We start from the raw sequence: 25,795 nt of genomic DNA, 5'->3' as shown, positions 1-25,795 counted from the left end.
AACTGGAACTTTTACAAAGGGCACTGAATCACTGATTCAGACACTCATTGTCCTGCTTCACCCCAGAACCCTGATTTCATCACCAGAACCTCATATCAAACTTCCACCCAGAACCGAGGCGTCCCTGAGCAACATGCACTCCCTCACCAACTGGTTACAGTCCTACCCACCCTAGGCCTCAGCTCCAAGGTACAGTTCTTCCAGGCACCAGCACAGCATATGCCCAGACAAGGAGAAGCTGGCCTGTGCCCCCTTCTTCCTGGCTTCTCTACTGGTGAGATGCCCTGTATGCACCCTGTGCCTTGTGCCCCCTCCTCTCTAATCAAGTACTAATCTAGATGTACCCTAGTATTTTATCCCAATACCAAACCAACTTGACTCTGCCTTTAGTTATTAGAATAATGCAGAGTGATGTTAAACTGTTATAGGGGATCAAGCCTTTCTATTTTGGAAGAACAGGAAGATTGAACTTTATACGCTGCAAAAAAGCGCATGTTCCTAGTTACCATCTTTAACTGAAGAATCATTTACCTAGTTTGAAAAACCTGATATGTAGCGTTAATGTTAAATGAAAATGTGTCTTTATTGAACCTAATGTTGAAGAGGAGCTACAAGTGGGAGTCAGAACAGCAAAAATAAAGATCTTCTGCCAAGTAAGACCATTTATCTTATTTATATCTGGTTACACTCAGCAAACAGAAGGTGAACTATTCCATTGTGAACACTTGTTCAACATAAAATGTCGGTGGCCAAGATGTTTCATTCAGATTTGCAGAAAATTCTGAAATTTAAAAAATACATTGAAAGATTATTAATTCCCCAAATAGAAAGATCTGTAGTTTTTTTTAAAATGCCCATTAAGCTCTCACAAGACTATGTTCTGAAATTGCAGTGGTTATTTTCTGGGTCACTAGACAGTTGCAATGTTACTGAGCCTTGGTTTATATAAATTGCTAGTTGGGCAGGGAACTGGGAGGCCAAAGGAGTCATGGAAAGTGCCCATCCCCTCCGTTGATAAAGGACTCGGCCCAGCAGTCACTGCCTGATTGGTGCAGTAGCTGTTACCAGGCCAAAAAACTTGCTGCCCCACAATTCATTTGTGAGTTACAAGGCAACAGGGCTGGAAGCAGCCAGTAGACAACCCACACAAGTCACTTGCTATTGTGCAAGTTGCATGAATTTGTGGGTTGACTATTGCTGTGCAGCTGTGGCAGGACCAGGGGAGCCTCTGAGTAATTCACTGCCATGCAACACCTGGGACCAACAGCACGGAGCACATGGGTGACTATTGGGCACTTACCAATGCACAGTTTTCGCAAGCTTGGAAGCCACAGTTCAGTAGAGCAACCTGCTGCCACACTTGGCTGGACTTTGCCCAAGAAGTTTATGAAGGGAAGGGAAGCTAGTTGGGGGTGGGAGATAAAGTTGGCTGCTTGCGGAGTAGGAAGGAGAGAAAGAAGATGGAAATGGGGACAGACTATGGGGGATGCCAGAGAGAAAAGAGGGCAGGAGAATACAGAGGAAACAAGATGCTTCCCACAAGTCCTAGTAGATTCTCCACTTGTTTATTCATAAAAATGTGAGAATGTATGCACAATGCTGAGTGTTTCTCTCCCAAATCTACAGCTGTCTTGTGGAAACAAAATATATAAAAAGAATCCACACAGATTATATTACAAAAATTTAAAACAATAATTTTACCAAAAAAATAGACTGTTTTACAAAAGTAAACAATCCCTTTAGAGAAGGATTGAAACACTGCCTCTTCCACTCCCTGTTCATGCACAGGAACATGGACTTTTGGACCTCTGTAAAACTAAATAGCTTGGCTTTGTAACCGACATGCTTAACTGCATGGACACCCTCAAGACTGCATAAAAATTATCATTTCCTCAAAAAAAAAGCATACAAACATAGCCTTATGAGATACAATACCAGCTCATTCTCTCTCTTTTCTGATTTGGTAATCAATTTGGTAATCATTTTTTTACCTTTGTAAAAAAATGTACAAACAATAAACACATTTACTGCAGTACTCTGAGGATCACATTATGCTTCCCACATTATGAAAAGCAGTCCAACTACCTCTTCGGAACTTTGAAGGCTCCCTACCAGTAATCTTCCCTACCAATTGGGATGGAGAACAGAAAATTAACAACATGATTTTCTTACTTTTACACGTTTTACCTAACATCAGAGAAAGAGCCAGGCCTGAAATCCAACCCGTTATCCCGCTCATAAGGAGAAAGCACTTGCAGACAAGTGGAGGGAAAAATATTTTCTCCAACCAGAAGCCCTGGAGGACTTCTACTTTTGGCAGCACACCAGGAACTGCCACTGGAAAAGGCAGGTTAACACCTCTTAAAGTGTGAGAGGATAACTACCTGGGGAATTTTAGACTCTACCCCATATACTTTGACCACTTCTCTTGACTGACAAATTAACACAGGCATGTTTTGCTTAAAATTTACATATTCATTTTGTTATTCTGCTCCTTCAGAAGAATACAAAGATACAAAGAAGGAGGCAAGAAACCTTGTTCAATCAAGTTGCTGCCCTTCCCCATATCAGTTACATAAAATAAGTCCCTATGAGGGCTGTTCAGTTCTTTTTAAAAATCCGTGTGGGTTCTAAGAAGCATCTTCAGAACTAATAAAATAAGTGGTTCTCATGAAAGCACAACTGATTCTTCCATGGGAGAATCATTTCTGGACTCTTCCAAATCCTGCAGGTCCTCATCATTTTCAGACTCTTCTGCGGTGCGTTTCATTCCACGTTGTTGTGAAATGGCCAGAATATATTTCATGTTATAGCAATTCCAGTCACAACTGTAGAAAGAGAAACCATAGAAAGAGTTTAAGATAATGTATTGTCAAAGGCTTTCATGGCCCAAATCGACTGGCTGTGGTGGCACAGTATGCCATGGAGAGAAACACATTTTACTGTGATGTGCCCCTGATGATGCCAGCCATAGATGCAGGTGAAACATTAGGAGCAAAAGCTACCAAACTACAGCCACATAGTCAGGAAAACCCACAACAGCCGGTTTAGAGTAAATTTAAATCACTGAAAGTAAGAGCCTGTCCGCTGTATACAAATGTATCCAGTGGCGAAGAAATGTGTTCCTAGGGCTAGTTCATACATGCACTCGAGTTGATTATTCAACATGTGTAGCTCACACCAAACACACTGACTATAGCTCTTTTGAAATATACAGCAATCTGAGACAATATGAGAAATCAATGCTGGTTCAGTTCATACCTGCAACTCATTACTTTATGTGCATGCATGCATCAGGACTTGTATTTCTTATTGGTTGCTTCTACAAGTATAGATTTATATATTGAATGATCTGGCATCAAAGACTAAAATAGACATGCTTCTGTGTTTTCTGATCCCAGGCCTTCTGTTATTGAGTTATTAAATATCACACATGAAAACAAACTATTTAATACAACAGAAGAACAAGGAGTGAGTGGTCAGAACTAAGCCACACAAAGACAAAAGCTTCCAGAGTCCACCCTATTCGTATGGTAGAGTGCAGTGGGAGGAAAGAGGAAATACATTTTCAAGGAGAGCAGCAGGATTGTCTTAATCCAATCACAGTTATATGGACAGGGTAAAAGAGTTTAAAACAGAATGCATTCACAAAAATACATACAGTTTGGAAACCTCTTCAAAGTGGCACTGAATGTTCTTCTGAAGAAACTGAATGGTAGGTAGAAGTTTTCCTGACCTGCAAAAGCATAAAAATGTACATCTCAGTCTATATAAACATTCACTCATTTTTAAAAAAATTAAAAAGCAAAATTGCCAATTTTTACATTTAGCATTTCAATATGCCAAAGTATTAAAAGAAGCAATAAAACATCTCTTTCTTGCAGGAGTGGTAACACACATACCAAACTTTTCTCTAACATGACAGTTGTAAACTCCTAAACTGAGAATGACTGGGAGGTACTGGAAGGTTGTACTTATAAAGCCAAGAAGATCCAGGCTCAACTAATTTGCTTTACAAACCTTGTTTTCAACTTGCACCCATGCAGCATAAGCAATCTCTGAGTCCACAAGAGGTAGAATTCCAAGTGACGAGACGTCTCAAAGGAAGAGGCCAAAAATTCCAGCATTTTTTCTACATACAGTTCTGGTAGTGATGAGCAGATCACCTCAACTAAATTTAAAACAAATAAGAATTACTATTAGTTGAAATAACATGAAGCTGGACGTTTATTTCTGGAAAGGGTGAGCACTACATCAGGTGATACGTGATCCATCACTAAGGCTTCTAGTTCCGGTTTAGTTTTTTTGGGGAAAAAATCTATTTACATTTCCAAGAAGAAAATCAAACAACTGCAACCTAATCAATTCCCTCACCCTTACCAATTCCTGTGATGGTTCCTGTTTCCAATAACCATCTACTAGTGATGTCAAGTATCAGAAGATTTAGTCCTTTTCCTTCTCTATAGTATACAGACCATCTTGTTCACAGGCTGAATTCCAAAAAGTCTTGCCTTCTACAACTATAATACTGGCTTGACAATAATTTAAAGCAGCAGCCCAACTTACTGTCATTATATGGAACATTTTCCAAGACTTCTTGAATCAGTCTCTTCTCATTCAGTCGAAAAGCCATGACAATTGCCTTGGCATACTCCTTCTGATGTAATACTGTGTGAACATTGCTAGGAGTGATGTCAATTTCCAAGTCAAATGGATCAAAGATCAAACCAGAGTCCAAAGAGTAGATCAGAAGGCCTTCCGTAGTGGTTGCTGCCCAGCTTCGTCCTATAAAAAGTTACATTAGTTAAGAACTGCAAGTCTGAAGGATGGAATGCAGATACATTGGAGGTGAACTGATGAGAATGTTCCCTCTAAGGGATCTTGAAAAATTAAGTCTATTTGAACAAAATTCTTAAACTTTATTGCTACTATAAAGCATGTGGTCAGACAAGGAGCACCAGTGGCATAGTGGTTAAGAGCAGGTGCATTCTAATCTGGAGGAACCAAGTTTGATTCCCCGCTCTGCCGCTTGAGCTGTGGAGGCTGATCTGGGGAATTCAGATTAGCCTGTACACTCCCACACACACCAGCTGGGTGACCTTAGGCTAGTCACAGCTTTTTGGAGCTCTCAGCCCCACCCACCTCACAGGGTGTTTGTTGTGAGAAGGAGAGGGAAAGGAGTTTGTAAGCCCCTTTGAGTCTCCTGCAGGAGAGAAAGGGGGGATATAAATCCAACTCCTCCTCCTCCTTCTCCTCCTTCTCTAGCAGATAGATAACTTGGCTATCACATTCCAGGGATAATGTAATAAGTGATCAAAAATATCTAATGGCCAAAGTATCCTAGTTATAGACTAGGTCAGTTCATTTATTCCATTTAAGCCACCACAAAGCAGCTCCATCAACTCCTGAGAACCAGCTTAAAACATTATTACACTTTCTTTCTTTTCAGCACTGTGACATGTTTGGCAGGCTACCTTGAAAAGAATGGGTGGAGAGAACACAATAAACAAGCCAGGGAAATAAAGACACTCACCAGTAGGAGAGAAGCGGAGGCAAGTCACTCTTATCTCTGGTTTAAAATGTCGAGAACTCAGGTCACCTGAAACAAAATAAGAAGCAATTCTATAGGATGCTGGATTTATCTTGTACATACCAAGCTTATCTTGTACATACTACTACGTTGGCTATAATAATGACAAAGACAGCATATGAGTGCAAATATTATTACATGAATAGTGTCACTCACTCCCCTCCCTCCAACAAAAGCACCATGCTATTGGTGGGTCGCCTTGGTTTAAAGGTGTGACTGTCAAACAGTGAGAAGTAATGTACAAAATACTTGATTTAAATATTGTTGTCCTTTCCAGCCCTGCATGGCTAAGCAAAGAAATTTTGCTTGCCAAATGCAGCAAGTGTCATGGGTGACATACTGAATATTACTAAAAAAGCAACTGGTACCTCTTTTAACCCCTGGCAGAGGAATGGCCACACCATCATCATCCCCAGTTCCTTCATCTATTAATGCCATGCTTCCAAATTCAGTCATTTTCCTGCGATCCAGAAACTCCTGCGAAAAATTGAGTATTCATTACTTTATAGCCTTTAAAGACAGACAAATTCAAACCAGGTGTCTGGAATGTCAGAATATGACCAGGCTGTGGTGATGATTCTCAAAAAAAGTGAAGGTTGAAGTACTATAATACTGAAAATACAAAGTGTCTTGAGCAGCACTACAGAGCAATCAGGTTATTTATGAGCTCTGATCACAATCTTGCAAATCATGTGAGCGAAAGGCTAAATTAATTATCAATTCACCACTACTTGTACAAACTCCTGCTTCATGAAGAAGAAGAAGAGCTTGGATTTATATCCCCCCTTTCTCTCCTGTAGGAGACTCAAAGGGGCTTACAATCTCCTTGCCCTTTCTCCCTCACAACAAACACCCTGTGAGGTAGGTGGGGCTGCGAGAGCTCCGAGAAGCTGTGACTAGCCCAAGGTCACCCAGCTGGTGTGTGTGGGAGTGTACAGGCTAATCTGAATTCCCCAGATAAGCCTCCACAGCTCAGGCGGCAGAGCGGAGAATCAAACCCGGTTCCTCCAGATTAGATACAAGAGCTCTTAACCTCCTACGCCACTGCTGCTCTCTCATTTACATCAGTTTCTTTCCCAAACCCTATACCAAATTCCAAGATCACCTTCCCAAAACCTGTCACTAACCTCCATTGCATCTAAGGAAAGATTGCAGGATATTTCAAATTTCTTTATGATTATCTGTTCTTTAATGTGATAAATACAAACAAACTTTGACATCCCTCCTGCCAGAATGGACTGCCCATCAGCTGAGTAACAGAGAGTAGTGAAAGATCTGAAGACGACAAAAGGTGCAAATTAGTAATTTTATTTATATATCCCAAAGTTTAAAATCTCTACAAAGTATAGTTACTCTGTGGCAACCATCTGAAAGAAAAAACATAGCTGTTTATACAACTATCCTCCTATTAAAATGTCTTTAGCAGATTTGAGAGAGAGTGCATCACTTCTAGAGTGAACTTTTTTTACATATAAGCCATGGCAGCAGTAAATGAGATTGTTATCAGGGGATAACAAAGGTGCAGACGGGGTGTGTGTGTGTGTGATATGCAATAAGAAAACCAAACATTTAGAGCATGATTCAGTAGATTGGAAATTAAAGAATCAGACTATTCAGCAAGGATGACACTCTGAGTATGTCACAGGGAGGTGCCTACTGAACTAGCACAGCACTCTTCCTTACCTCTCCTATCACTCAACCTCAGTTGAAATCAGCTTGAAAAGCACATTGTGAAGTTACTAACTAAAGTAATCTAAATCCTGACCTCTTCTGCAGGATTAAACTATACATAAAATTATGAATACTATAATGAATTCATACCACCATTTTTTATATTAGTGGAAGTGATAAGAAGTATTTTCTGATCTTAGAAGGTCAGAAATGCTTCATACCAACAAAGATGTACTGGCAGGACACACAGAGGAGTCTTGAGAGAGAGAGGGGGATGCTATGTACAGTCTTCCTGGCTCTTCCATTAAAACAAGTATAATAAAACCCAAATTAAAAATATTCATCAATATTCCACCTACTTCCCCTTAGCAGCTTGTTTGGCTGTTATTTTGTCCAGTTCCTTTCTTCCCATCTGTAGATCATGTCTTCCCTCAATTGAGCCAGTCTGCACTGCATTGTCATGATCCCAGAAGGTTATCTGACCATCCAAGGAAGCAACTGCAAGTTCATTACCATCCGGGGAAAAGGCAACAGCCAGCACTGCAAAAGGCACGTTCAGTGAAAGAAGAAAATGTTCAGTTTCACTTCAAGAAGCATTCCCATATGCTCTCCATTCTCATGCATGGTGCAGCTGTAACACCACAACAGAACTTGCTATGGGGAACAAGCCTAAGGACTCTGATGTTTAATTTTTAAGCACATGTAAGGGGAGGAAGGGGGTAGGTGGAAACATGTGAACGTGAGGGTTCTCAGGTTTGGTCTCATAACAACCATCCATGGATTTCCGTTAGTTTGTTTATTGTTTTTATTTACATTCTTATGCCTCCTTTCCACTCAATCAGGATCCCCAAGGCAGTGAACAAAACAACACATGAACATGAGTTATATCTTTACAAATTAAGATGCCAGTTAGCTGACCTGTTAAAATCCATTCAAGTGGCAAGAGTTACATCATAGGCAAGTTTTTTTCTTACAGTAATTGATCTTAAGGTTAAAATTTCAAATAGGCAGGCTATCCCAAAATCACAAGCATCACACAAGCAGCACTTACAGCCCAATCCGGGGTGGGGGGGGGGTAGCGTTAGGGAGCAGGGGAGGGCCCCACCAGCACATTTGCCTCCTTTGCCAGCCTAACTGGCACTTACACGGATGGAGAGAGCAAATGCTGGTATCTGGGTGCCCCACAGCTCCGCAGCAACCAAACTCAGAAGTGGACACCACTGGGGAACTACACTGGTGTCCAAGCAGACAGCAAGGCATCTCCAAGGGGGATTGGGGGGAAAGCAGACTTTCATCTGCTTCTACTGGTGTTCCAGTTTAGGAACAGTACGCTCTGAGCCCACAGACTTTTGCCACACCTGTTTCCCCAATTAAGTGATTCAGGCAGAAGGAGAGTTTTTTATTTTCCTTTTCCACGCTGCCTGAATCCCCTTTAGGGATGGTGTGGTACTGCCTTCACCATACCATCTCCGGCTTCCACAGCGCTTCTCCCCCATTTGGACTGCACTGCCCAAGTGATTTATATTTACCATCTGAGTTCAGTGCAAGGGTTTCCTTGGTCTTCCAGCTATCCAACATATCCCACAATCTGACTGTCTTATCCCAAGAGGCACTTGCTAGAACACATTTCATTGGGTTAAAACACAAGCTACTGATGGGGCCTTCATGGCCAGCTAAGACCTAAGGGAGAAAAAACACACACATAAAACTTGGAATTCACAAGGAGAACAGCTGCCTAAACATACAACATTGCATCAAAGCATGTTTTTATAGTAATGCTATATTTTTTAAGTTAATTGATTGTTAAGTTTTTATGTTGTAATTCGTCCTGTGGGGAAAGGGTGGGATATAAAATAAACAAATAATTGCATCCAGTCCAAAGCTATATCAGGAATTTCACTATCATACTACAATCACACTTAAAGTTCCTCTGATACACGAATCCCACCTCTTGCATTACGAAATGCATAGCTTTGTTTGCTATTTTTATAATACATGTATGACTTATCATTTGCAGCAGAACATATAGGGAATGAAACGTTTTAAATATGCAAGTGTGTGCGCGGGGGGGTGTATCTTCACAGGGAATAGAGTTTGGCAAAGGCCCTTTCCGCACGGGCCTCCAGGCGCCCTCACACCGGCAGGAAGGGGGGGGGGCGTTCACACGCGACCAGGGGTCGGAGGACAGCGAGGGAGGGTCTTAGGAGGCCAGCAGGGCGACGACGGCGACGAGGTAAGTGGGAGAGGGACGGGGTAAAAAGCGTGTTCCCGGCGGTGCCGTTCGCACCGTGCCGCCGGGAACACGCTGTTTGCTCAAAAACCTGCAGTTCTAAGGGGTGTTTTTGAGGGCGGCCTGACGCCGCCCTGGGGGAAGGGAAGGGGAGCCAGGTCGGCGCTGCTGTGTTTCAGCAGCGCCGCCTGTGCGAACGGCTGTGCGAACGAAAAATAAGCCGTTTTTGGCCAGTGCGTAAAGGGCCCAAGGAAACAGTTTCCAAATACTTTTGAGGCTAAACAAAGAAAGTCTGTTTCTTACATCTAAGAGTCGTCCACTCTGCATAGACCACAGAAATACTTCAAAAGAATCCTGAGAACCAGCTGAAATTATCTCACCACTGCTGTCTACAGCTAAGGAAGAGAACTGAGTTGGTCGAGGAGATGTAAACGTGCGAAAATTGCGATACCTGTTAAAATATAGAGAAATATACTTTAAGAACCAAAGTGAATTCTGTAGCTAAACAGGACCAACAACTTATATTTCATATCTGAATATCTGAAAAGTGTTTTTCATTTTATTTCCCTCTGACATGCTGCTTCAAGGTTTGATTCAGCATGGCACTTTTCAAATTACCAAGCATACCCCTATCATCTGAAGTGGTAAAACTATGTGAGAAGACTTTATTATAATAAGAATTTGTACATTTAACTATGCCGTAATTAACCCAACAAAGGAATTAATAACTTAACTTTAGAATGTTATGTAAATTAAGAATATTTGCTTACAAAATAACTGGTCTGAAAACTAAGCTAAAGCAAAAAACAAGATTGAAAACTATATGGACAATTTACCTGTGAAGATCAAAAGCTCGCACTGTTCCATCCAGAGATGCACTCAAAATTACATAACCTGAGGATGTAAATGTCACAGCAGATATGCTGCTGGTATGTTCTGTAAAGGTAACAAAGCAGAAGCCACTGGTGGTGTTCCATACCTTAACCTGAAAACAAAAACAGGAAGCCCTTTAATAAGCTTCAAACAATTTTTTTTCCTGGGATGGACAAAGTATTTAACTTTCACAGGTTTCGCTCAATTACCGCAAACAGATCTCCACACTCCTTCCTTAGGGAAGACAAGTTCAGAATTATGCCTCCAGAATCTCAGTGACAAGAACACCTCATGTCACCCTCATCTGTACATCTCATTAATGATGTGGCTATATATTATGATGTGCTGCCAACTCTAAATGACTTCAGTATTAACCAAGTGTCAATTTGTTCTTATTTCAGAATACCACCAATGCTTTTTCTCAAAAATATTGCAAAACAAAAAATAAAAAATAAACCAAAACAATAAAGCAAAAGAAATAAATAAAAGCTAACAATTCCCATAGCAAAACTGTAAAAACAGGTAAACTTAGTACACAGACACAAATAAACATGTGATGTAGCATCTTGACAGAACCTTCAGAAATACCAGACCTCTTTACAGTATACATTCAGAAACTGTAGGCTTTAGATCACAGGTGTCAAACTCGCGGTCCTCCAGATGTTATGGACTACAGTTCCCATCATCCCCTGCCAGCATCGTGATGGCAGGGGATGATGGGAACTGTAGTCCATAACATCTGGAGGACCGCGAGTTTGACACCTATGCTTTAGATGATTACAAATCCCATTTTCATCAACAGTGCTAGGCTTACCTTCCCATCATCCCCACCAGTTGCCAAGTATTGTCCATCAGGGGAATATGCCAGTGACACCAGATTGCTGAAGTGGCCTTGCTGCTTTAACACATAGGACTCACTTTGCCACTCCCACACCAAGAGCTGTCCCAGACCTGTCAACAGAATGGAAAGGAAGGCTAGACATTTAGAAGAACCAGTTCAAGCTATTTAATAAATGCATTTACTGATAATATTCCTAATTTTTAATTTTAAAAGGTGGCACTCTGCACATATTTGGTGTATATGTAGTTTTTAAGCATAAGGCTCCACAAAATTTCCATGAAAGAAGTCTTCCTGTTATTTGTGGTGTCTCCTGTTCTGGATGTGGTTGTACTCCCCTTGAAGGAGCATCTGTCTGTAAGCTGGTGGCACTGTTAGATAAGTGGGTGATGGAAGTGACCAGGAATGCTATCACCAGCTCCCGCTAGTTAACCAACTGTGGCCTTTCCTGGGCAGAAAAGACCTTGCAACTGAGGTGCACGCCTTGATAACACAGAGATTAGAAATGCACTCTATGTGGATCAGTCCTAGGAAAGTATTCAGAATTTCTAATTATGCAGTCAAAAAGTTGACTGGAGTGGGCTGTAAGGACCATATGACTCTAGTGATGATCCTTCTACACTGGCTCTCAATTTCTTTCCAGACCCAATTCAAACTGCTGGTATTGACTAAGGCCCTACATGCTTGGGGACCAGCATACCTTAAGGACTGCCTACTCCCATATGAACCTACTCAACCATTACAATTATCTTCTGAGGCCTAGCTTTGAATGCTAGAAGATAAATTTTGAAATCAAGCAACCCAAGAGAAGGCCTTCTTGGTTGCAGCACTAAAGTTATGGAACTCCATCTCCAGGGTTATTTGTTTGTCCCCTTCTATCACTGACTTCCACAGTAAGTGAAGACTTTTTTGTTTCATCCTCAAGGATCCTTCTTTCCTCCCTGAAGTGTTATTTGCTGTCTTCGTGTTTTATGCATGTACTTTAGTTTTGGTTTTATGATCTTTGTAAGTTGCCTTGGCAACTGTGATCAGGCAAAAGGCAGGATACAAATACTATAAATAAATATCCTCAGTCATTTACAGGTTGACTTGTTTTCCTACAGAATATGAAGCTTGTTTGCCCTTATGTGTTACAGATAAAAACTCTGGTATGGTTCACATTATTTCTTAACCCAGAATCAAAGAAAAATGAAATCATAAGCCACTAATTCAGCTGGAATGTTACAACTCTCAAGAACTGTGATTCAATTGTAAGTAAGCTTCAGTGGTTGAAGCAAGTCAATTGTTATCCCAGCACAATATTGATAGTCAATTGTTATCCCAGCACAATATTGATAGACAGTTGAATACCTGCACATCCAAAAGCAATCCAGTCACCAGTACTGTTGATAGAAATAGCTGCAATTTTCTGGTCTGAAATGCTAAGTTAAAAAACAATAGATTTAAGTCCAGACAGGCTGAATGAAAACAAAGCTTAGCTTCTTCAGAATATACCACCAGACAAAGATGTAATAGTGAAATAATATCAGACACAGTCATTAAACTGGCAAAATAGAGAAGGCAAAACAAAAGTCTGGTGGCATCTAAGAGACTAACATTTATTCCAGGATTATAAAGGAGGTAAGGGCACTTAAGCCAGTAATATGATCTTTTGGCACAGTGAAATAAGGATAAATTTTGTTAAATTAATCCCTACAGCAAGGGATCAAGCAAAATAAACCAACATGAATTTATATTTTCACCATAAGTTTGTTTTAAAACTTTTTTTTTAGTTTTAATCTGAGGATATCATTATGCCAAGGTCAGTGGAGATGCATAATTGCATATTTCACAGAACAGTTGTTGTGTTTCTTTAAGATGATGATTTGCTATTAGACACTCCAGTTACTATTAGGAGTATGCACTTGGATATGCCGAACTTTAAAAAGCTGTTTCAGCTGGAAAAAAAAGCTGTTTTTTTCTAGATTTATTTCTGGATTTTTCAGGCCTATCTTCACCAAATGTGGGGGTTCTCATAAGGAGAGGCACTTGCGACTCTGCTGAAAATTAAGTGTGTCTATCTTAAAATATAGCCCCCCAGAGCACTGGAAAGTTTTCCCGTTAATTAACACAGGGCCCATTCTCTTTAAATTGTAAAGGGAACAGCTATATGTTACCTTATGACAAATCATTCCAGGGCTTTGGGGTGGCTACTTTTCAAAGCAGATGCACCAAATTTAAGCTCTTCTTATGAGAATCCCCATGGTTCGTAAAGATTGGGTCAGAAGATGCAATTTTATAGGCCCTCAAATGGAGAAAAACTGTGTGCCTATAAAAATGGATCCCCAGACCCGAACTTAACCAAACACAGGGGCTCTTGTAAGGAGAGAAACCTGCAGCTACATTGAAAATCTAGTGCCTTTATCTCAAAAATCAACCTCCCAGAGCCCCACAAAGAGTGCAATATAGGTGAAAATTTTTCCTATCATTGGTACAATGATTCTCTGGTTCAGGAATCCTGCGGCTTTTCCAATCAGCTCAGAATTCATAATTCCCATCAGCCTCTACCAGCATGGCCAATTGGCCATGCTGGTAGGGGCTGATGGGAATTGTAGTTCCTGAACATTTGGAGAGCCGCAGGTTCCCTACCCCTGCTCTGGTCCAAAACTGATTGACGGGCTCCTTGCCCTGAACACAGATAATGCGCAGTTATAATTAGCAGCTTTTCAGAGCCATATAACACAAAGTGTAAAACCATTCCGTTCAATACTGCAGTGAAAAAAACTAATGATGATCAGTGTTTCCTCTGGCAACACAATGCTAACATTTATCCAGTCAATAATGACTATCCATAGTAACCTTAAAGAATGGATGAGGTTGAAGTATGGAAGCTCGTGGAGGTGAAAAATTCCAGAAGCAAAGCCAGTGACCAGCAGATGGGTTTTCTTGTGATATGCTGCAGAGGTCAGATTATTAAAATCTCCTTCTTTGTTGAAAAAATACCTGTACGAAAGGTGAAATGTTAAGAAGCTACAAGAAATACTACTGATACACATTTAATTCAAGATATATGTGGACTGGTATTTCCTACTCAAGTTAAAAGACTGGACTACACAATGCGCCAGGCCCCATTTATCCAGCCATTATAATTTTGGGTACCCAGAGGCGTAGCTATAAGGCAGTGATGGCGAACCTATGGCACAGGTGCCAGAGGTGGCACTTGGAGCCCTCTCTGTGGGCACGTACACACAGAGTTCGTCATGTGGGGGGGCGGAAAATCACTCTCCCTCCACACACATCTAGGCTGGCCTGGGCCACTGAGTACGATGTGCGCACACCGCAGTGAGCAGGGAGGACTCGGCTGGTGGGCCTAGTGCCTTTTTCCCGGGGGGGGGCAGAGGTGGCAGAGATGCTAGAGAGGCATAGAGCGGTGTGTGCAGGACTTACTGGAGGCTAGAGCAGGCTTTTTTCTAAACCAAAACCTCAGCATTCAGGTTAAATTTCTGGGTTGACACTTTGCGATAAATAAGTGGGGTTTGGGTTGCAATTTGGGCACTCGGTCTTAAAAAGGTTCGCCATCACTGCTATAAGGGGACTGGGGGTGCGCCATGCAACCGGCGTGCACCAGTGGGGGCAGGAAATCACCCCCACCCCCTTGCCAGGCCTGGCCCCATCCCACCAACATGGCCAGTTTTCAACCAGCAGAAAGCTGTTATAGTCGGCAGAAAAAGGTAAGTGGGGAGGCAGGGTGGGGTTGTAGGGGGACAGCGCCCAGGCACCATTTTGCCCCGAGCGCTATTTTCTCCCCCTAAACCCCTGTGGGTACCTTAGAAGAATTATAACCAGTCCTACTGGTCTCCTGAAAATACAGCCAGATCCTTATAATGCCTAAATTGCTGGTACAAAAAGCTGCCAGACACAGAGGAAGGGGACTCCAGTAAAGATAAGAAATTGGACAAAAATTGAAATAATTTCTCCAAATTCTTTCTCTTGGCTGCTGCATCCAGTACCCAGTGGCCTTTGTGAATGCCCGTGTGGTGTAGCAGTTAGACTGTCACTAAAATCTAGGACAATCCCCACTCTGTCATGGAAACTTGCTGGGTGACCCTGGGCCAGCTCAACTTTCCTCACAATTGTTTTGTAAAGATAAATGGAACAGAATAATGTCAGCAGCTTTGGATTCCCCTTGAGAACAATGGTGGGTATTAAGTAAATAAATAAAATTCTGTCTTTAGGGGTTTTGTGATCCCCAGCAACCCCTTTTCATGGAGTACAGAAAGCTGCTGTGGTAAAGAAAGGGTGGAAAAAGATCCACCCCTAAGCAAGACAAGATATTGCACAAAAGACAGTTATTTCACCTACTCTCTCTCCCACTGTTCAGCTGCTGCTCCTCTTTTATTGTTATACTGGGATATAAAATCAGTATTCTTTTTTGGTTTGTTTTTGTAGCTCAGACATATAGTTACAAATGAGCCATTCACTTCAGTAATGCCTGTTACTCACGTAATTCATGCACATGCTGTTAAGAAATCAAAGGAGTTTGGTTTGGGTGGCTAAAACTAACAACTTATAAGTCACAGCTCTGGGAGAAAGACAAATTTGTTTATTTAAAGAAATTCCTCCTATACTGTGCCACTGTCCCCTGAAAGATCACTTACTTGGCAGCACAGGAGTATTTCACTTTTTTCCTACTCTCTTGTTCATTTTCATTAACTTTCCCGTGAATCTCTTTGCCCCATGGCTCTTCTGTGAACTCTTCCTCTTGGTCGTTTGTCAGTTCCTCTTTGTCTTCAGATTGTTGTTTGGGCATTCTAGGTTTCAAGCCATTTAGTTCTGTATCACATTGCCACACGCACAAAGCCCCATCTCGACTAATAGTGTACAACTAGAACAGAAGAACATATTTGACTTCAACAATCACAACACCGAGCATTAAACCAATAAATTAAACAGAATTTCATGCCATTAATTAAATAAGAAATTAAGCCAAAGCTTGCTCACAGTTTAGAATCTGTTAGCTATTAAAATGCACTTGTAAGAAGGGTCTCTTAAAAATCCACCTAGCCTGTAGTTATCGAGAACATTTCTACTATCTCTAGCGTTTGGGTTTGGACGTGAGAAAAACTGAGTCAACAAAAGACTTTCATATTAGGTTTATTGTTAAAATTTGGGCACCAGATATATATACAAATTTATATTGGTTGCCAATACCCAAATTCTACAATTGGATTCTCACATGAGATAGGCTTAGAGATTCTGAACATAATTAGGTTGTTCGCAAGACATAAACTTTGGTGCTGTGTGGTTTCCGGGCTGTATGGCCGTGTTCTAGCAGCATTCTCTCCTGATGTTTTGCCTGCATCTGTGGCTGGCATCTTGAAGATGCCAGCCACAGATGCAGGCGAAACGTCAGGAGAGAATGCTGCTAGAATACGGCCATACAGCCCAGAAACCACACAGCACCCAAGTGATTCTGGCCGTGAAAGCCTTCGACAATACATTAAGACATAAATTACTGATACACTTAAAATCACTTTTCTAGTTCCCATTAATGATAAATGTGTTGAACAACCAAGCATTTTAATCTGAGTCCAGAATGTACACCTATGCACATGCTTTCTCTATTTGGGCTTCCATCTTGTGGAACAGCCTGACTGAGGAAGACAGAAAGGCTCCGACTCTGCCCGCTTTCCGCAAACAATACGAAACTGAATTATTCAGTAGGGCATTTCTACTCAGCTGATAGTGTCTCACTGTACTAAATGATTCACAAAGTTACTTGGAAAAACTATAAGGGACAGTGGTCTATACTACTGTGAATAGCTTGCTGAAACCAAGATCCTACTATGTAATTTTTGCATCATTTAATATGTCACGTTAACACTTATTCTTTGCTTCAGTTCTGTTTTTAGACTCCTGATTGGTTCTACAACCCAAATTCTTTTTTGTATTATTCACTGTATAGACCATCTTGTCAATTGTATTGACTCACTCTGTGTAAGCCACTCAGAATCCCAACGAAAGGTGAACTGTAAATGTAAATTAAAAAGATCCCACATAGTTTCTCCAAAACAAGCTAACGTAAAAACATAGATGTTGTGAACAAACTTTTTTAAAAATGTACATACATCTAGGCTGTTTTCTTCAAAAAAGCAGGAAACAATGGAATCCTTGTGACCTCCCAGAGCATAATAAATCAGATTGGCCCACCGTTCTGCACCAAAAACCCAAGTTGACATATCCTTGCTACCAACTGCAAAACATCTACAAGAATGGGGAAAAAAACCCAACAGCAACAAATATACTTAGAGCATTTGAATGGGGTCAATCAAATAATCTAGTACCCAATACCATTGGTTAACTAAACAGCTGATGATAACTAAGGGAAGATACCAAAGACTGAAGAGAGTGTCAGATGCAACTGTGCCCTTCTGTTTATTAAAGGAGCTTTACACTGAACTCCTTCCATTAACAGAAGGGAACCACCGGATCAATTTCACGGTCCCCAGTTCTCATGCATTCAGTGGTTGTGGAGATCCACTCAGTTTAGAATAACAGGAGTTGGATTTATATCCCCCCTTTCTCTCCTGTAAGGAGACTCAAAGGGGCTTACAATCTCCTTTCCCTCCCCTCCCCAAAACAAACACCCTGTGAGGTAGGTGGGGCTGAGAGAGCTCTGAAAAGCTGTGACTAGCCCAAGGTCACCCAGCTGGCGTGTGTGGGAGTGTACAGGCTAATCTGAATTCCCCAGATAAGCCTCCACAGCTCAGGTGGCAGAGCAGGAAAACAAACCCAGTTCTCCAGCTTAGAGTACACCTGCTCTTAACCACTATACCACGCTGGCTTTTTTAGGCTGGGATAGATATCTAGGCAATGCCTTACTGCTGATGCCCAAATTGTAAGTTTTCTAGAAACATCCAAGTACATGAGAATGAAGAGATTAAACAGATCAAGGGACAGTAAGAATACTTTCCAAGTGGCTGGCTAAACTTTTAAAGATTGTAAACATGGAAAAACTGCTAATATTGATTAACCATCAGGGAGCCATATATAGATTCATGTTCAAATAATACAGAATTCTTTTTAAAATATTTGCTTCAACAATATATATACTACTTCTTCAAAGAGTTTGATAAAGATGACTTAATACAATAACTAAAATGGGGATAGTCCAGAGGTGGGATCCAACCAGTTCTCACCACTTCTCTAGAAGTGGTTACTAATTTTTACTGAGTGCTGAGAAGTGTTACTAAAGCAACTTCCCTGCCGAATAGGGACTGGAGGTGCGTGTGTGCAGCGGCGCCACTGTTTGAATCCCACCACCATCGGAACCTGTTATTAAAATTTTTGGATCCCACCACTGGGATAGTCCCATTATAAATCATGGATTTATCATATATGTAATGGTAAATATCATCCTCCCCCTATACTGATCAAAACATTTATGGAGGGGTCACTCAGAGATAGTAGAACCCCCAGGTTCTCCCAAAAATCTGAGAAAGGAAAAAATGTCAGGAAGGTTTTAAAAGCACTGAAGACGGCTACATTTGCAGACATCATAACTTAAAGGAAAAAAATCCACAGTGCAGCATCACAACTGCCACTCTAGGGCTGATACTGCAATAAATTTTACTGATGCGGAAATGAAAGCTGCAACGGTGACAGGGCAGGGGGGAGAAGTCAGAGAGAGAAAAAGAAAACAGTAGCAGTGAAACATTCAGGGGGAGAAGGCAAGAGTAAGAAGCAACGGTATGAGGAGATTTGGGCCAGAGAAAGGCACAGCGGCAGAAGAGAAGGGAGCTGAAGGGGGGGGGGGGGAACAGCCCAACACAGGGATGGGATTTTGCTCCTTGCAAGTCTTTCATAGTCCCACAATTTTTTTATTCTAAATTGGCTGACATTAATAAAATATCCCAGACAAAGAAAAAGAGACACAAGAGACACAAAGCACAAGAGACACAAGGCACAAGAGACACAAAGCAAAAACTGACTGGAACAAAGTCCAGAAGTTGGCAAGATCATCAACATGTAACACAAGAGGCAAAAGTTTAAACAGATTTTGCATATATTTGCAGATTATCTTTGACCGATTGACAAGTTTTATATTTTAACACACTTACTTTGAATCATCAGTCCAGTCTATGCAAGTTGTTTCATCATATGCACCGTAATAAGTTGTGTCAAGGACAAACGCATTAAATTCTCGTTTCTTCCCTGGAGCATGGTACATCAAAGCAACCTTGTCCTTTGTGACCACAAATTTCCTGTTGCACAGAAAATACAGAGTAAGTGTGTTCCATATAATTCAGAAAACAACGAAAAATCAATAAAATGAAGCCAAATAATATTAGGTAGGTAACAGTTATTCAGAGAATTAGGTGAAACTGTATAAACATTTGAGGCAGAAATTATCAACACTTATTTTTTCTTCTTTTTCTATTATCTATAGAATATACTTTCATACAGACAAAGCCCGTGTAAAGCAGAGCTAATAGAAGATGTTGTTCCTCTTCTAACAGTCTACAGACTTCATTTATTTGGCCCCTATTTTACAAGGGACCAAACTTAATCTGGAAATAACTTCTACTTGCATAATTTTGTCAAAGAGGGGAGGGGAAGAGTTTAAAATAGATCTTACTTTCCATTTGGGGAGAAGCAGACACTACGCACAGGCTTCTGGAAGTTGAATTGGTGGATCACAGATTTACTGATCAAACTGACAAGCAAAGCAGCTCCCTCTATAGGAAAAGGGAGAAAACAAAAATATGCTTCTATGGAAAAAATGTTTGCAACATCCAAACAATACACTCTGTCATAATTTGAAGGCCCTACAACTATAACAAAGTTAGTTTTATTTAATTTAACTGAATTTAATTCAGGTTCACAGCAATGTTGCCTGTAGGCCACAAGAGAATATACAAAACAGCAAAATATTTTCAAAAGAGTATGTAATATTGCTACAGATTAATATCTACGTTAAGAAGAAAAACTTCCAACTCAAGACTGCATTTCTCTTTGACACTTGTAAAAACAAAATAAGTACCTTCATCAACAAGTATGGCCAGGTTTCCATCTGGAGAAAGTCCCACACATGTGATATTATATCGGGCTGCCAGTGGTAGCGTCTCAGACTTGTTACTAGGGGAGAGAATCAATAACAGATATTTTAAAAAAACAGGCAAAGTATTAATCAAAGCAGTAAGTTCAGTTATACTATTCAGCTCAGTCCAGCAATGATGGTTCAGGTAGAAAGAGACTTGTACACAAAGACTGACCTTAAAGACTAGCAGCAAAAGAGGCAGCAGTGCCACCACTGCACCGTCCTGCCACTCCCAGAGAAGCTTTCTTTGTATACCCAAGGAAAACACAACCCTCCCGCTTTAGAAAGTCAACAAAAGTTTTAAAACATCATCTTAATTTGAGGTAAATACAATCTGAAGATGATCCAATGTATTTCATCCATTTAGTTCTTCAAAGGCTTGTATTTTGTTTGGGATAATTCAATTGTATCAACAAGAGAAAGAGCTTACTTTTTCAAGTCAAAAACAGTAATTCTGTTTCCCACAGGACTGATCAGAGAGTTCCCATCTGGAGTGAAATTCAGATTTCCACATCGGTAAACTGTGCCAAGCAAGTTGGAGAACTAGAAGATAATAACATGAATGTGACAGAACCAACAAACTGAGTTAGACAAGTCCTTATCAGCACTCTCCTGAGAACTGCTTCAAAAATTAACTAAGTTACAAATGCTTTATCTTAACACAAATGTAAACTTAAGAATGATGGTAATCAATATATCTAACTACATGATCAAAGATGTGGATACTTAAATCCAGAGACTGGAGTCATGAAAAGACCAGACATATATTTTTACACACCTGAAAAATGCCCCAGGTCAGCAGAAAAATATGAAATTCTAATAAATAAAAAAATAACTCCACCAAATAACAGAAGCAGCACCTGTAGCTCTCAGAAATGAATAACCTCAGTGGCCATCCTAGGCAACTCCAAAGAGTTCTAATCGTGGTTTCTGTCAGTCAAAGGCAGAGTCCTTTCCAGAGCCGTTTTGCCCTTTGCTACCACAATTTTTACAACCAACTCAGGTTCGGCTACTTTCTACTACTCAATAGCTGTCACACCACAAAAGCCCGTGCTGTGCGTTGATGTGGAAAACCCACGTGGAAGGACGCGCATCATAGCGGCTTAATAAGACCGTCTGCAGAGATTTCACAACAACGCTAATAAGAGTAGGAAGAGAAAGCAAGAGCAGTGAACAGTGATAGTTCGATAGCCCTGAAGAGACCAAGCAAAGCTGCCTCAACGTCCTACGCTCACCTTGTAAGCGAACTTCATCTTCACGCCGGTCCTCACGCGGAACTAACACACATGTTGAAAAAAGAATGACCCGGAAGCTCAGCTGCCTCGTTCCTCCCGGTCAAAAGCTTTACCAGAGGACCTGTTTGCGCCCCCTGGTGGTAGGAGGGCAAACGGGAGGAATGCTGCTCCAGTTCCCTGAAATGCTGTCCATCCACCCGCCCGTCGACGTTCCGGTCTTGGCACTCCCTTTAACTTCGGACTCCAGTTCGGCGGACATCTAAACTGTGGAGGAAATAAATTGGTAGAATGAACTCCACTGCTTGCTTCAGGCTGTGTTTTCAGCAGGCGAGGGAGGACATTCAGCAGGTCACTGAAACGAGAGAATCAGCGCAAGTAGAGTGAGAAAGGACATCTACTCCACTTGCTGCGCCAAGTTTCTGTCTGTGTGGAGGTATTTATGCGAAGGAACACTCCGAGATGGAAAGAATCCACCATTCGTGGCCTGAAGTGGCATCCTCTTTCCACCTCCTCATTTTGCATATGTGAGCCCAGCCTGATTCACAAGAACTGGCACGGGGTTTATATTTGTGGGGCATGCAGCGACTTTTAAATGGACCTTTCAGACGCTTCGCATGCAGCTTTAGCACACCGAGGACTCATCGCTTTTCATTGCAGACCTAGCAACTGCAGCGCGTCTCCCAGTGGTTTAAACTAGATGCTGGGTTCATCCAAAATCAGGCAGCTTAGCAGCCAGCATCGCATTTGAATCAGGTCTAAGATGGGAATCTGGTCTCAAATATTCCTTTCTCTTTTGTCCCTCCAGAAATTTGGGGTTGCCTTGTTTGTTTCTCTCTATCTCTCTACACACACAATTGTAGCTTCAGACCAATATTCTTTTTTTTTCTGTCATAGTCCTTAGGTTGAAACTTGCTGTATAATATTTTTGAGGCATCTGTAGTTATGTAAAAAAAGGGCTCTGCTGAAGCACCTGGGAGTTTTTACATGCCTTTCTTACACTGCTGTTTTCCCACTTGCTCCTCTGGCTTTCTCTTTGCTTAAAAACTGACAGAGGTTCCCATGTAATTCAGGCCTTCCACAATCTACTTTCGTGTGTATGTGATTTGCTTCCAGAAAGTCCCAATTTCTCAATCCTGTCAGGTGTTAGGTATGTTAAAGACCTGTGAAATCCTGCAGAACAGCAACCAGTCAAGTGTTGACAGTTCTGATCTTCATAGACCAATAGTTTGACATAGTACAATGTAGTTGGTTACTGGTCCTTCCCTATATTATGTCAGCAGCCCTGTGGAAGCCTTGCCCAACAATACCCAGCTTCAGGTCTTTTAGACTGTAACCTCTACGCCCTTAAAACATCAAGGCTTTACAGAAGGAAGATTTAAACAACTTTTTTTTAGCAGTGGCTGGATTTTGAAGTAGAATACTAATTAATGTTTTAAGTACTGTGACCACCATCCCTCATTTGCTTGGCAAAATTTTAATCCTGAATCAAGTATTATTAGACTAGCTTGTGTTCCAGCATAGCACCGAGATTCAGCTTTCAAGGGTGTTCAGCATATCTGTTCCAGTTCTGGCATTCACACATATCTACTGCAAACATAATGCTGATGCAGTCATTTTAATTTTGGGATGCTCAACACATGGTTATATTTATGCATTATAGTTCACAAATGTTCCCATTTTGTCCAAAACTAACCTATCACATTCCTTAAAGTGATGGCAAAATATGACATAATCCAAGGGTGTCGGACTCATTTGGTACAAGGGATGAATATGATATAAATGTGACTTGGTTGAGCTAGGCCCTGGGGTGGGGAGGCTGCCTCAGCTGGTGAGCCCCCAACTGGTGCACCAGTCCAGATCAGCACTTGGGGGGATGGGAAGGCGACTGTCTCAGCTGGCAAGTTGGGCCACATGTTTGTCACCACCGACATAATCAATTATTAATATGAGCCACAGCAGCAAAAAACTATATGTAAACCTTTGAGGTTTCCAGAACTCTTCATCCGCCTAGATGTTAAAAGGGGTGGGGGCTTCAAGGGCTAAAGGGGGGGCTTCAAGATATTTTGAAGCCTTTCTGGAGAATCCTGCAGGTTTAACAACCAAAACCCCATCACATCCTAAATATTGGAAGTTAAAAAATCTGGCAGAGAAGGATGGGCCAACACAGGAGTAAGACCAGTGGAGTCAAAGAGTATCCAAAGAAAGAGCTGAAGGATGCAAGATGGAATGGACAGGCCAATGGGGAACAGTAACAAAAATACTAGTGCATCTAAGGTATACAGTTCATTCTCTAGCTAATGATGTATCAGGAGAGCAAAAGCAGTCTGTGGCGCAAAGGCAGCAGCAGAAGCTTGAGAAAGTTCCACTAACTGGACAACAGGCAGCTGCTGCTCCAGGATAGGGTGGATTACGTCACAAGAAGACAGTAGCATATAGAAACCCAGCTGATGTGGCGCAAGGTGGGAAAGGGGTTAAGAGAGCAACAGTTCTGAAAACAGAAGGTTGGAGCTGGGTTTAACTATTCATACCTCCACTTGCACACCTCCACTTGCACACATGCTTTTTCCCCCATATTGGTTCCACAAGGGCAGGATACAGGTCCTGTATCCTAGTAATAATGCTAGATTCAGAAACTATATTCTATCCAGAAATGGAGCTCCTATAATAAATCAAGTATATTAGCTTCAATAAAAGGCTTGGAGCAACTTTGTTCCATTACCCACAATGGGAAATGGTGCTCAGGACAGCACAGGTTTCTCCTGAGCCACTGAGCATTAAAGACACAGTACACTAAATCCTTGAAGGCTTTGTTCTATTCTTTCCATTATATAAATGGGCCAGAAAGTGAGGGGGAAAGGAATCTGTCACACCATACTCCATTCAACATAAAGAACCAAGGACATGTGGGAATTAATCTGCCACATCTTCCTGGATCTTCTTTTTGTTGAATGCTCTGTGGGGTCCAAGTGCATGCTGTTCCCCCACCCCCACCCCCTTCCGATTGTCTGTTGCTGTCAGACACCCTTATTTAAGCGTTGCATTTATTTAAAAAACAGCATGCCCTGTACTGGGAAACACAGAACGTTGAAAAAATAGCACTTACAGTGGAACCTCGGTTTCCATTGCCTTCTGTTTTCATTGGTTTCAGTTTTTATCAATTTTTTCAGTGAAAAATTTGTCTCGGTTTTCATCGATTTGCAGTAAGGTGCAGGGGTTTGTGGAGAAAAATCACCTGGACAAAGCTGTTGCAGGCTATGTCTGCAACTTGTTTAATGACAATGTCTTGCCCCATTTCAGACAAATCTTAAAGAGGCGGCAGAAACAGACCTTTTTGACAGCTTTCTGGTGTGACATTGGTCCACTGGCTCTGAAGCTGGTCCTAGTGTTATTGTTTGTTACTGTTTTCAGCATTAAACACTATGTTTATTCACCAAAAATGTGTTTTTGGTATGTTTTTGGGAGTGTCTAGAACGGATTAATTGGATTTACATTGATTCCTATGGAAAAGTTTGCCTCGGTTTTCATCGGTTTCGGTTTTCATCAATTCTTTTCAGACAGATTACCAACAAAAACCGAGGTTCCACTGTATATTGCTCCGGGTGGCTATTAGCAAAACTCGCCTTTTGTAAAATTCTGTCCTTTATTTTCTTCCCTATTCCTACTGTTGGAAAGAAAATGGTGCGCGTAACTTTACAAAAAGGCAAATTTTGATAATAGCCACCCGAAGCAATATAAACATTATTTTTCCTGCCCCTCGAAAGGAAATGGCAGGTGCAACTTTACAAAAAAGTGAGTTTTGCTAATAGCCATTTGGAACAATATAAGTGCTATTTTTTCAGTTATGTTTCCCAGTGCAGGGCATACTGTTTTTTACAAAAACAATGCTTGAATAAGGGTCTCTGACAGCAACAGAGAATCCACACTATTTTAAACTGCGGTCATGCGTGCGGGAAACTTCCACCATAGCACGCAGGACCACACTTAGATCTTCATGATAAATAGAGTATAGTGGTAAACTGGTAAGGTGGCATCTGTGGTGCATTACAAGATATAATAAGCATTAGGCAGAACAATTCTGAGAAGAAGATGAAAACAAGGACAATTTCCTCTCTTAAACCAGATTCCACTTTCTATTATTGTATTTCAAGCTTCTGATTTCCCCTCCTCTCCCCAATTTTCCAATCTTAACAGTTTCCTAAGATGCCAAGATGCTTCACAGGAGTATGAGTGAATTTTTGTTTCCTGATTACAAAAGGAACTCTACAACCGCATTGGAAAA

General features: G+C 41.2%; 1 protein-coding gene across 1 annotated transcript; it reads right to left on the bottom strand.

Moving 5' to 3' along the window:
* Positions 1 to 1,543: 1,543 nt before the first annotated feature.
* On the bottom strand, positions 1,544 to 21,734 carry PWP2 (PWP2 small subunit processome component). The gene is made up of 21 exons (XM_048494928.1): positions 21,517 to 21,734; positions 20,712 to 20,824; positions 20,225 to 20,319; positions 19,820 to 19,919; positions 19,302 to 19,445; positions 17,310 to 17,445; positions 15,840 to 16,066; positions 14,041 to 14,184; positions 12,553 to 12,623; positions 11,179 to 11,315; positions 10,328 to 10,476; positions 9,795 to 9,942; positions 8,791 to 8,941; positions 7,621 to 7,801; positions 6,718 to 6,865; positions 5,959 to 6,067; positions 5,534 to 5,599; positions 4,567 to 4,785; positions 4,021 to 4,171; positions 3,662 to 3,736; positions 1,544 to 2,828 (listed from the first exon to the last, which is right to left on the bottom strand). The coding sequence occupies exons 1-21, from the start codon at positions 21,532 to 21,534 to the stop codon at positions 2,669 to 2,671; spliced, it is 2,742 nt and encodes a 913-aa protein (XP_048350885.1). The 5' UTR covers positions 21,535 to 21,734; the 3' UTR covers positions 1,544 to 2,668.
* Between the last annotated feature and the right edge of the window lie 4,061 nt (positions 21,735 to 25,795).

The sequence above is a fragment of the Sphaerodactylus townsendi genome, linkage group LG04, assembly GCF_021028975.2.
Source record: "Sphaerodactylus townsendi isolate TG3544 linkage group LG04, MPM_Stown_v2.3, whole genome shotgun sequence".
Taxonomy (NCBI): Eukaryota; Metazoa; Chordata; class Lepidosauria; order Squamata; family Sphaerodactylidae; genus Sphaerodactylus; species Sphaerodactylus townsendi.
The sequence above is the reverse complement of the archived record's forward strand: the minus strand, read 5'-3'. Positions and strand labels throughout refer to the sequence as shown.

What these genes read in the sequence shown, in the direction of transcription:
- PWP2 (XM_048494928.1), bottom strand. An exon ending in GGCCATACTTGTTGATGAAG is followed by an intron (nt 19,920 to 20,224) that starts GTACTTATTTTG and finishes CTTTTCCTATAG; the next exon opens with AGGGAGCTGCTTTGCTTGTC. An exon ending in TTTGAAGAGGTTTCCAAACT is followed by an intron (nt 2,829 to 3,661) that starts GTATGTATTTTT and finishes CTCTTTCTACAG; the next exon opens with TTGTGACTGGAATTGCTATA.